This window comes from Neophocaena asiaeorientalis, unplaced genomic scaffold, assembly GCF_003031525.2.
Source record: "Neophocaena asiaeorientalis asiaeorientalis breed wild unplaced genomic scaffold, Neophocaena_asiaeorientalis_V1.1 scaffold493, whole genome shotgun sequence".
NCBI classification, from domain to species: Eukaryota; Metazoa; Chordata; class Mammalia; order Artiodactyla; family Phocoenidae; genus Neophocaena; species Neophocaena asiaeorientalis.
In genome coordinates, this window is record NW_020172669.1 from 121,763 (window position 1) to 134,698 (window position 12,936).

The window sequence follows — 12,936 nt, forward strand, 5'->3', positions numbered from 1 at the left end:
GTCAAAATGGTACTGGCGATTATGTCAGCATATTCCTTAAGACTAGCTTGTGATACATGAATTGCAGGTCCATGTTTTTCTCTGAAATTAGCAAATATGTAATTTGTGACTTGTTGACTGAGAACGGTTTTAGCTGTTGATATTTTCAGGATATTCATATCTAATGGCATTTGGTTTGATTCAAGAATTACGCTGTCATCTTGTTTACAATTTGTAAATTCTGATCCAACATATGGTTTTTCTCTAGTCTCCGTATGAGGAATAAGTAGCAAATCTATTCTTTCTGTGGCAAAAGATTTTAATCTATTCAAAATAGTTTTAGTAATGAAATGAGCATTTTCCTCACATGGCTCAGGAGCAGATTTCTTGGCATCTTGTTTCTTTCTTTCTTTTTTTAAAAAATTTTTATTTTATTATTATTTTTTGGCTGTGTTGGGTCTTCACTGCTGCACGCGGGCTTTCTCTAGTTGTGGCGAGCGGAGGCTGCTCTTCCGTGCGGTGCGCAGGCTTCCTCATTGCAGTGGCTTCTCTTGTTGCGGAGCACGGGCTTTAGGTGCCCGGGCTTCGGTAGTTGTGGCACGCAGGCTCTAGAGTGCAAGCTCAGTAGTTGTGGCACACGGGCTTAGTTCCTCTGCGGCATGTGGGATCTTCCCCGACCAGGGCTCGAACCCATGTCCCCTGCGTTGGCAGGCGGATTCTTAACCACTGCGCCACCAGGGAAGTCCGGCATCTTGTTTCTTAAGTACAGTTGTCTGATTATCATCAGAATAAGCTGATTTCAGCTGTACATCTCTTTCATTTCTTGCAAATGGAAATCTCTCCCTTTTCCTTTCATTCATTGAGTCTATAACAGGAGATTGTTGACCTCTGCTATGGGAAATGCGTCAGAAAATATCAGAGGCAGTCTTGGAGAAATAGAATCCTTTGCATTTACTGCAAGCATGATAGCAGAAGTGAGATTTTGAAGAACAATATCCACCATACCGTTGGAAATCATAGCAACATACTCCTTAGGAACTAAAAGCCTAAGAATAGCCTTATTTGCATACTCGGGGTCCCTTTCAGAGTTTGTTTCTAAATGTCTCCCACTTACATTACATTTAAGAGTGGATACAGCAAATGGGAGATTATTCTCATCTATTGTTTCCTCACAGATGTCAATTAAGATACCTTCAATGGTATCTAGTATTTGACATTGAAGTTTTTCTCGATAATCACTTTTATTGAACAGCTTTTCAACAATATCTTCTGGCCGACCTGGATCAGTCTCTCTGTCAAATATATTCTTTTCATATTTGCCTTTAGTAGACACAATATCTAACATTGTGTTAACAACCTGACTTGGAATACTTTCAGAAGCCACAACATTATGAGTTAAGAATGGAGTTTTTATTTCTTTATCTAACTTACGTTTGCTTCCTTGTAAAATTTGTCTAGCCACTTCTGTTGCATATATATTTAATTTAGAGGCACTCAGTTGACATATTGAGGTGGTCTTTCCTGATTTATTATGATTCACTGAGCACCAAGAAAATTGGTCATCAGAATATGAATCTTTGGTTGATAAGCATGGTTGGCTTGAAGCAGTCTCATCCTGCTGTAAAGGTAAAGCCATTGGAACTGTGAAATTGATAAGAGGACAAAAGAGGGCTTTTACTTTGGTACTAGCAAATGTTTCTAACTTTGTTAATACTGACTGTATAATATCTTCAACTACATTTATTTTGGTCAGTTTACCAATATTGAATGTGGACTGAAGTGTACACGGATTTCTGTCCAGTATGGTAGAATAAACAGGGGACTTTCCTCCACTGGTATGTTCAGTAAAAGAGATATTTGCTGGAAAGGTGATAGTATTAAACCTATTTTAATTTTCATTTCTATCTGTCATAGCAGCAGAATAAAGTTTTTGAAATATGGTTCTAACAACATTATCTGCAACAATGGTTACATCCGCTTCAGACACTAAAGGGCCCATTGTTTTATCCAGGGGTTGAACAGACGTTTGAGCAAGTGGCTCATCACCAGCATGAGGAATGTCACATAAATGGGACTGGGGAAGAGGAAGCACATTTGGTTGATCAATTAAATCATTCTGAAAAATTTCATTCAAAATATTTCTTATAATGGGCACGACTGGGGACTTTTGTAGCTCTTTGAGTTCTACTTCAAATTTCTTTAATGTTCTTTCGAGTTCCTGTTGCTTAAGAGAATCTGATTTAGTTTCTTCTTCTGTTGGTCTTTCCTCTTCAGCACTTTCTTTCTGTTTCTGCAGGGTCTTCTAGATATGACTCTGGGTCAGCTCCTCCAGGAAGAAAATTTCCATAGGTTGGCCTGTATCTATAATTTTCAATGCCTCTCTCTTCTGGTTCAGTTTCATTAAAGATATCTGGAGAAATTGCATCCAAAATGAAATTGACTAAGTTCTTAAGCGTTTGTTTCTCTTGTAGTGGCTTGCTTATACATGTTTCCAAATCTGGCAAGCTCACGTTTAATTCAGTTTGAATAGCTTTCAAAATAGTACTTGACACTTTCTTTGCATGCATGTATAAAGTCCACTGCAATCGTTTTTCACGTGTGTTAGCACAAATGTTGGTATTTTCACTTTCCCAGTATGTCCTGCTGTTCTTTTTATTTCCACTGATTATAGCGTCCAGAGTTTCTAAATTTCCATTGGCAAACCCTTCCAATTTAGCAAAAACCATTTTAAGGATATCTGAAGCCATGATTTTCAGTTTATTTAGATGCTTTTCTTTTGTGGTTCCTGTTTTGGGGGCAGTAGTTTTTCCCTTTTTGTTAGTCACCTCTTGGCTACCTGGCCAGGTCACATTGGGCACCATGCTGAAGATTATGTCAGAGCCTCTGCTCATTTCCTCAAGAAGCAAAGCAAATGACAGGCTGTCAGTGTCAATATACTCTGAGATAGCTTTAAATTCTGAATTTTTGAAAATGCAATCTATCTCAACACCACATAATTTTGAAACAATACCTTCTAGAATTGTATGAGAAATTAGCTTAATATTGGACTGCAATGTACTGGTTGTTCTCAAATTCTCATTGATCCTCTCTGTATTTTGCTCATCAGGTAGGGGAGAATGTGGATGGTCTCCTATGAGCTTGCATAACATGTCATATAAGGTATCTCCAATTCTGTCTAACACTTGCAATCTAGTACATTGGTGAACTTCCTCCTGCATGTGCTGGCAATGAGAAGGCAAAAGTTTTTGTTGATCAATGCCACCAGTTCCATATGAGATTTTAGACCTTAGTTTATCTGAAGGGAGTAAAATATTGCTTTTATCTGTGTTTCCACTTAACACCTCACAAATGCAAGTTGCTAATGAACTTGTCATAATGTCATTACTTAGCTTTGTGACAACAGAGTCTAATTCATTTTCGGTGTCAGTGAAAAATCCTCTACCTCTAAAATTCTTGGGAGGGCTACCCCTGCTAAGATTTAGATTTTTCTTATTGTATTGTAGTTCTTCCTGGATAGCATCCAAAACAATTTTTATCACTTTAATTGGGTAAACACTAAGGTGAGATCGAGACAAAGATTTCTTGTCAGGCGCAGGCTTTGAATGGGCAGCATGGCTTTCTGGTTTGAAGCAGTTTTGTAATTTTGGACAAACAAATGAGTTCAACTTCTTAAAAATCGTGTTAATGATCTTATCATTAATGTGATCTACAGGTTCAGATGTCGAGCCACTTGCTCCAGGTTCTAACCAGGTATGTTTTGTAGCGTCTACACCAAGTGCAGATAAAAATTTCTTCTGTTTACTCTCAAACCATGTTGCTAATGGCTCTTTATTTGGTATGTCAGTATTATCTAGAGAAGTTTGATGTACTGATGAAGAATGTCCAATAATGTGACTAGAAGCCATGTGAAGTATTTTTAATACAGCATCTATAATATCTTGAGCTACCGTATGGATTTCTGACACAGAGAACATCTGCTCCATCCATTCTTGATGTGACAGATCTTGTGGTTTTCCTGAGGTAAGAAGTGAAGCCTCTCTACCATTTTTATAGTCTAAGTGTTCAGAGAGCCCAGAAGATATATCTTTGAGCATCTGTGCTAAAATACTTCTAACTATATTTTCTAAAGCTTTTTGTATTTGATACGTTTCTTCTTGGCTGAAAAGTAAAATGTCTTTATTCACACCAGGCTTGTCCTTAAAAAGGTCCTTACTATTAAAAGTTGGAAGATCAGTATTTAATCCCTGATCGTGAAATACTACTTTGTCTTGATAAGCAGGCTTTGTAGGTAAGTTCATATTGCTTTTGTGTTTAAAACCAGCATTTTCCTTTGTTAACCAGTGATCAGGAACCTGTTCTTGTAATTTTGCTTTTTCATCTTTGATAGATGAAATCAATACATTTTCTACAATTTTGTCTATTTCTTCATTTTCGTCTTCAGAGTAAAGAGCCATACCAGGAACATTAATAGGTGGAAATAGGCACACATACCTAGGAGCATTAGTTACTCTAGTGCTGGTGAGTCTGTTGTCTTCTTCAGTGCCAGAAGGACTGCTCATTCTGGAGTGTCTACTCTTTTGGACATCTGTTTTCACTGTTGTCTGATGTAGCTAAGCCAAGATATCATCAAGTAGCTGAAGGATGATCACTGTTTCTTCAGTTGCAATGAGCCTTTCATGGTTAAGTCCAATTTGTATATAGCCTAGTATAGTGCTGATTGCTTCCTCTATATAACCAACCAGAGAGAACTGGGAAAAAATATTTGACACTGAATTTTGTATTTCTTCCTTGCCAATCAAATTGGCAGCATCAGGTTCAACACTGGATTTCCTTTTGCTGGCTCTTTGAAGGAATGTATATGTTGGATCTTCCCTGTGTTGCTGATAAGCCAGTTCAGTTGTGATTTCAAGACGAAAAAGTTCACTTTGCTTAGAAGATGCAAGAGCCGTCAGCTTTTCTAAAATCACATGAACCATATTCTCTGCAATATCATTCATGTTTTCCAAAGCATAGGGCAGTGAAGCTTTTGAAGTTTTTTCTTTTGGAGAAATGAAATGTTCTCCACTGACTAAGTTTGATTTAAAGTGAACGGATACATTTTCTTGTGAAAATTCCTCGGTACATTTTTTCTCAACTGCAGACTGTAGCTTCTCAAGCACATTTTCCATAATTTCAGCAGCTGCTGAGGAAATATCAACACTGGAGAGCAAGTCTCCTTTGTCAGTGTCAGTTTGGTCAACCACAGCTTCGGCCGTAACAAAGGAAAGGGTGGGGATGGTCTGGGTTAATTCAGACACCATTTCATGAAAAATGTTTTCTAAAATCAACTCAGTTTCCTTTTTTAGGTGATATTTAAAGTTAAGTAAAACATCACTTAACTCCTGCATCTCATTTACAGCTTTTGCTTTTTCATCAGGAGACAGTGGGCGTTCTAAGCCATCTGTTTCAGTGGTAGCATCTTTACGTTTCCTTGTGCCTGTTTCAATCAGTGCAACAAGGTGACTATTGGATTTACAGGTTTTAAGCTTGGGGGGGGTTCAGATTTCTCATTATATTTAGGTTTGGGGGTTTTAGGTTTCTTTTCCGAGTGTTCTTTCTTATGATATGTTCTTTCTACATCTGTTCTTTCTTTATGGGCAGAAGATGATTTTGACGGTGCCACTGGTTGCCCTATTGACTTGTCAGCTGCCTCTGCACAGGGCTCTGCCTGAACCATCTGTCTTACTTGTTTCATATAGAAATGTTTCACGGCATGTGCTACAGCAACTCTCACTATCAGAAGAGAGGGTAGAGTCATCAGGCATTGGGTATGTAATATTTCGCGACCTTTCTTCATATTTTGTGATGGCTGGATATAATACACTAGTCACTGCAGCCACAACGCAGGTCATTATATTTTGAATTATACTGTTCAGTTCTTCAGAAGTTATCTGGAAAGGAGGTGAGCGGGAGTACAAGGAAAATCACATATGAATTTACTCTATTTTAGGGACAGGGACTAACCTTTAATTCCTTTTATCAAACAATGCATAGCTACAATCCAGCCACAGTGTATAGAGAGAACATAGGAAATCTATTTAGAACACCAGATTAGTTTCAAGTTGGTTTATTCTCTGTGGCTGTGATCTGTTTTTTGAATAAGATTTTCTTTGATTCAAAATCCCTTGGACCCTATACTTGTGCTCCTAAGTGTATAGTTATGCCACCACCGAGATTGTCTAATTGTTGAATATATTGTCTGTCCATTTTATCTTTGTTTCAAAAATCTGAACATAGGGCTAGCATATACTTGAGCTCATTGTTGGTGAAATTTAAATGTTAATAAAATAGTACACCCATTAAAATAAAATAAAGCAGAAGAAAACCCCCAAATCCCTTGGAACTATAAAAGTTTATTGCTGAGGATAAATGGCTTCTTGGTTAAAAAAAAAAAAAAAAAAACAGCCAAGTGGGTGTCTAGGCTCGTAGAAAACAAATGCCCTGGCAAGAAGTAAGACTGTGTTTATGACCCAAGCAGTATTTCTTAAAAATACAAACCAGGTTACCTCTAACAAACTATTTCATGAAACAAATTTGCAGTTCAAACATTTATGTGCCTTTGTGGATATAGCCTCCTTTTACTTAGGCATCTGTTTAGCTCGGAGATGAGGGTAAAAAATGAAGCCCCATAGTGGAGGGATCAGCCTGTGGGTTCTGTGGCTGGCCTGTTGCTGCCTTCCTCTGTCAATTGACTGTGTTTATATATGCAAATGGCTACAGCTAGTTGTTAAAGTTTAATCAATGGGCAACGGTTAGCACTGATGATTTAAGGGAAATGAACAGGCTTAGGTCCAACGAAAGATTATCAGTGCAAACTGTCTTGGATTGGGAGGCAGAGGACAGCTCAAGAAATAAAGAAGCACATTAATTTCGGAAGGAAAAAAGGTTGAGCCAGAACTCGTACTCAAAGGGCCAGAAGGCTAAGCAGTGGAGGGAAGTTGGGGCTCTTTTAGTATGAGCTGAAGTAGAAACCCAGGGACCAGACTTGAATGGCCATTTCCTCATGGTTAATTACGCTCACTGTTACAGCTTAGACTGGACCAGGGGCAGATGCAAAGTGCACCTGCCAAACTCTATAACTGTTTATGTATGTGTACTTATTGCAGATATATTTTGGGATCATAAAAATCCTTTTGCCTATAATAAAACAGTATTCTTTTTAAAGTTGTTATCCTCAAGACAGCCAGACCAGGAGTGTGTACCTTCCACAGGAACTCTACTTCTCAAGGCTGTGGCTACAAGTCAGTGGCAGCAAAGGCTGGATGCGTGGCATTTTAGCTGTGCATTGTTTGATATCCTGGCATTTGGGCACCCGATTCCCTATAATGTTGTTGTTGCCTCAGAATTATCTCCAAAGGTAGCCCCAGATTGTTCAGGTTTAGGCCAACAATCAAAGTTAACACCTTGCTGTATGTAGCATATTCTCTCCTGACCCATTAGAGAAGGTTTGAGGGATGCTTCAAGGAAAAGCTGTTTTATTCGAGTCCATTTCCCAAATCTCCTAATGCATTTTTTATTGTGATAAAATACACATAACGTAAAATTTACCATTTTAAAGTGTATAGTTCAGCAGCATTAGGTACATTGACAATGTTGCACAAACATCACTACTATCTAGCTCTCGTAATGTATTTTTTTTTCACCTATTGTGCAGACCAGAAAATGGCTACTGAGTTTGAAAAACATAGTTTGAAATGACAGCATATGGTTGAAAAAGACTTGTTTTACTTATGTAAAATGTCCTAAATCAAACACTTCTAAGAATAACGTTTAAACATTAATAAGTAAGTTACTCACCTTCTTGGTCTAAATTGATCTAAATCCGTTCCAATACATATGAGCTAAGAATTTCAATATATATTATTTTCTTATCACCAGAGATAATGTACAGCAGACCTACATTACTACTCTTAGGGTAGCCGAGAAGAAGCATGTCCAACTTTGACATATAAAATTGGGACATTCATCAAGTTTTTAATGAAGTGAAATGCGATAAGTAGAACCTGATTATTCAGCTCATTTTCACTATACTATTAAACCAAGAAATATCGTTTTGGTGCCAGTATGTCTCAGCCTTTGTGTTTGTTGCACATTCTATGAATTGATCAGGTGTATGTGTGAAAGAGTGTGTGAGTGTGCTACTCCCCTGAACCCCTTTCTTGTTCATGATTCCTCTGTCTAGCCCCAGAGTTGGGGCTTATCAAATTTACCCTCTTCTCTGCCTGGCCCAAGTTGCAGCTCTCTTGTGACCAGGTCCCTTCTTTTGATGGAGTAGCTATCGTAAGACTCTTCTTACTCCCAGGAGAATTAAGAGACAGATCTAGGCATCCTGGCTCACCTGCCTGAGGGGCAGGATGTTCAGCCCTGAGCCAGATCTGCAGGGGTCTGCAAAGGTATTTCCCTTAATGTCTTCCCATTGTGGAGTGGGTTTGTGGTATGTGATGCTTTCCCCGTGATGATTAACCCTCCTAAGCCTCCGCCAATCTACCCTCCTGAGCCCCCTGGGCAAAAGGCCAATAACAGTAACTTTGTACCCCCCTTAACAACAACTCTTTTAACAATAATTTTGGACCTCTGTAAAACTCAAGATTAACTGAGAGTGAAAGGCAAGGAAGAGAAAAAGGCAAAGAGGGAAACTGACTAATATCAGCAGATGATTTTGCTGGTTGTCTGATTCACAGATTTTTCTCCAATAACATATTAGAAAATATAGTTAATTGCTTTATCAGTGAGTTTCATCGTACATACTTTTTCTTGACAGTGATTTTGATGGCAGTCTTGTTGCCTGAAAAAGTAAAAAGAGATTGATTTTATTTCTTATGGTTAATAATTTATGTAACTTTCCTCCAGTTTCCTAATCATTGAATCAGATTACCCGCTTTGTGCTTGGGAGTTTTTTTTCCCTCCCCAGCAATTCACAGAGAAGAATAAGCTTTATTTTTTTATCTAACCCTCCTATTTAGCCTCTTACTTAGAAATTGGCCCCTGGGTATAGGACATGCTCTATTAATTACTCAGAGGAGTAGAGTAATTGCTGCATAAAGAGTAGAATAATAGGTGCTGAGTAAACTAACACCTATCTGATATTACCACTGTTGATCCACCTTAGCCATGTTTGTTCTGTAGTGAGTTGAGAAGAGCGTGGATGGGGTTGGCGAGAGAGGGGATGGGCTAGTCCTTTCTGCCTGTCCTGCTTGATCAGAGCTTTCTGATAATTCACTTTCTACCCACCTCCTCAAAATTCCAAATCTCCTCTCCTTGCCCCACAGTAGGAAAAGATCTATGGATGATCCACTGACAATGATAGATTAAAATAACGGGTTTCAGATCATATGCAATACCAAATTAGATGGAGCCCTTTTCTAGGTATCACAATATTCTATTCTGTGTTCTAATCAGGATTATTTGTTATGACCTACTACATGGAACCAAAATTATATTTTACTAAATTGTAGCAAGAGAACAACAAAATCATGTAAATTATAGAATAATAACAAAAAGTTTAAAAAAATCAAGGCCTAAGACTAATTATGATTTACTTTCATATTTTTCTGCCTCCATGGATCCCTTGCCTCTCTTCTTCTTGACCTTCTTAAAGGAAACATGGTGCTTCTATTTTCATTTTTACTTGTCCTGCCTTTATGTTATCAAATTTACTTTTTCCTCCAAGGCCTAACAATTTAATTTTGAGACATACAGTCAGACTGTGAAATTACAACCTAAATCCTAGCAGGAAAAGGTCTCAGTTAGGGTTAGGCATCAATAGCCCATCCACAGACTAATACCTTTTTGCAATATAGAACCTAGAACATGAATGCTCACATCAGTGACATAATTCCTATCCTTTGGCTTCATTCATTTTTCTAAGACCCAGTTTCTTAGGCCAACTCCAGCACAATTTCTTTTTTGTAGATCCTCTGCAATCCAATGCACCCAGATTCTTTTTTTCTGCTCTCCCTATCTTATACCACAGGCAGCAAGTGGAGTCCTGTGTATGTTTCTACTTCTCCCCACAGACTTTCTGTCCCAAAGGCATGCATTTAGATAAAAGGAAATAGCACAGAACTGAGAACAAAACTAACCATATAGATCAGAAAAGCCTTAATATAAGACCACAGAAACTAGTTGTAATATTGGATACAAATCTGCAATTTGCAATGAATTATCAGTTTCTCTTTGGAGTCAATTGAGCAGAAACATGCAAATGAACTCACTGTTATGTTGGAAAGTTCCACAGCAATTCTAGGAGTGCCATAATATTCCATCCACTTTTCCCTAGTCTTAGGTGGTTTTCCCTAATAGGTTGATGCTACTAAAGCATCTAAGGTTTAGGTCATTTGTACTGCCAACTCTCTACTTCTTAAATAAAGAGGGCAGTGATATTAATGATAATTAGTTTAGAAGCCCCAAAGATAAGGCACAGTTTTTCACCGTTTAACTTGCTATGTCATAAAACTATAAATATAACCTTTCTCTTCCTAACCTTCTCCTCCATACAACCTCACTTTAGTCCAAAAGATAACTGGCCAACCACCCCTTGAAGATTAATGTGACAAGACTGAATTTTAGTCTGTCTGCCTAATCCTTCTGAATATCTAAGTTTTAATGTAACTGGTGGTCCTCTACTGGTACCTCAGGCCCACAGCTTTGGAGTGATGTCTCATACCTCCTGATCATACATACATGTAGTCCATTCTATTGCCAAATCCATTTACTCATTCTAGTGGTTGAATGGGATTTAAAAGCAGCACCTCTGTATCCTAACATCAGTGGTCCAATCTGATAAGCCAAAAACTGGGTAGTTCCATGGGTGGCCCTCCCTTTGCCTAACATTTTATCCACTGTCCTGCCCTCAATTCACTCTCTGGTATTGCTCATGTCTCCCTGTCTTTTCTCCTCGTGCTTTGTGAAGCACAAATGAGGTCAGGGGCAGTGCTTTATTCATCTTGGTATCTGTCTAATAACCAGCACTATACGTTGAACATAGTAGGTTCTCAAGAAAGTTTGGTAAATAAATTTCCATTTAACATATTTTAGCTCTATGTGTACAAATGAAGGCCACTGTGCAGGCTACAAATCATTAATGGACTTCTGCAGAGAAGTGTCTGTCTTCAATTTGTCGTATATGATGCTATCAGGGGTGTTCAGCAAAGTTACTGATTTGATAATATTACATCTCTCCTCAAAACCTTAGACTGTCACTCAATGAGTGAAATACAAACTTCTTAGCACAGTCTTCAGGGCAACAGACTCACTGCCTTCTTTACTCTGTTTCTCCTCTCATCTTCCATCCCAATCATCAGAACATACTCAGTATCTAAATGCAAAGCTTAATAATTACAACTGTTTACCACATCGCTATCTCATCACATTTGCTTCCTCCTGTCCTGACTTCTTTGGTTCCTAATTCTATTTTATTAAGCTTACTGTGTATGTCCTTTACGTTAGCATTAGAAAAAACAGAGAACCAAGGAGTTGGAGGAAGAGAAGAGAGAGGAGGTAAATGGTGGAACAGACACGATGCGTCCACAGTTGAGTCTTGGGAAGCAAAGAGCTGCATCAGAACAAGAGGACTAAGCCAAAGGCCTTGAACCTGGGTTCTTTTCTGTAAGGTAAAGGAATGTGACATGGGTGCAATGGGCAGAGCCATACCAGATGTGTTGTAGCTAGGTTTTCTTGTGCTGTGTCCTGGAATTGTCCTGGGTATAGCTAAAGGTATTTTAACCCTGTGTATTTGAAAGGAATGGGAGAGAAGCTCCAGGTCATATACAGAGTTCTTCATCTTAGCTGAGTTTTAATAAAAGGGTATCCAGAGCATTTGCTATTGAAAAGACTCAAGTGATTCTGTAGTCTAGGGTGGGAGTTGGTCAGGAGGAAGAGGGAGGCAGGAATTAACACTGTGTAAAACTACACATAATCATTATTCTCTCACTTTTATTTCTTGAAACTACCTTGATACTGAGCTAGTCAGTTTCCTTCCTTCAGCATCCTTGTATCCCATGAGCCCTCAGCAAATCAGACAAGCTGACTTCTATCACTCCTACCCCCAAATCCTTTTCTAAAACGCTTGGTCTGAACATCAACACCATTTACCACCACACACTACTTCACTTTACCCAACCATTTGCATCAGTTTGGGATTTATAAAAACTATCCTGAACCTCATTTGGTTTGTTGAGTGTTTAAAAGATGATGGTGTTGGGTATGTGTGTTCCATCAGGAGTTATTTTATGTGCATGAACTATTATTCAAGTTTGAGGGGAATAGGACATCAGCAGAATGGGTGGCCACCAAGGTTTGAGGGGTGAAAGGCTCCCAGGCCAAAGAAAAGTTCTCCACTGGCCTTTATTTTGCATCATGAGAGACTGATTACTTCGGATTACAGTGCAAATATCCTTAGGGGGGTAGCAGATTAAGTCATTAATACTATATATATAACACATCATTGTAAAGCAATTATACGCCAATAAAGATGTTAAAAATAAATAAATAAATATATAGTAAACGAATTTATCATCATTAGAAAACCAGTAACCTCAAAAGGCAAAAGTAATGCAGCATTTTTGAGTGGGGATGGGGAAAAGAATAGATCCAGATCCCAGAAGTAGTGCTCCCTGAAAGGGGAGTGAAAGTACTGTCTATCGGGGGCACAGGACTAAAGGGAGAACAAAGAGAGAAGGAGGTGGAAGAGCGCAAACAGCTAGCTTTGCCTACTTTGCAATTTTAGCTTAGTCCTAAGAGGTTGCAAAAGGGGAGAGTTTTACTACAGACAAGTAAAACTACAAGAATGGAGGACTCAAACAGCACTCCTGTGTAATTATTTAAATATTAATTTAAAGCAACACATTACTTTATTAAGTTTTCTTAGATATTTACTTTTTTTTTTTTTTTTTTTTTTTTGGGCCCCCGGCCCCCTCC

The 12,936-nt window shown here is 38.4% G+C and overlaps 1 protein-coding gene across 1 annotated transcript in view; it reads right to left on the minus strand.

Moving 5' to 3' along the window:
- The window catches only part of LOC112396067 (fibrous sheath-interacting protein 2-like), a 58,440-nt gene that overhangs the window by 23,625 nt on the left and 21,879 nt on the right, over positions 1-12,936 (minus strand). The window contains 6 exon segments of the mRNA XM_024739570.1: positions 1-380; positions 729-860; positions 863-2,255; positions 2,257-5,518; positions 5,521-5,692; positions 5,694-5,909. Of these exon segments, the coding sequence (XP_024595338.1) occupies positions 1-380; positions 729-860; positions 863-2,255; positions 2,257-5,518; positions 5,521-5,692; positions 5,694-5,909 (5,555 nt within the window).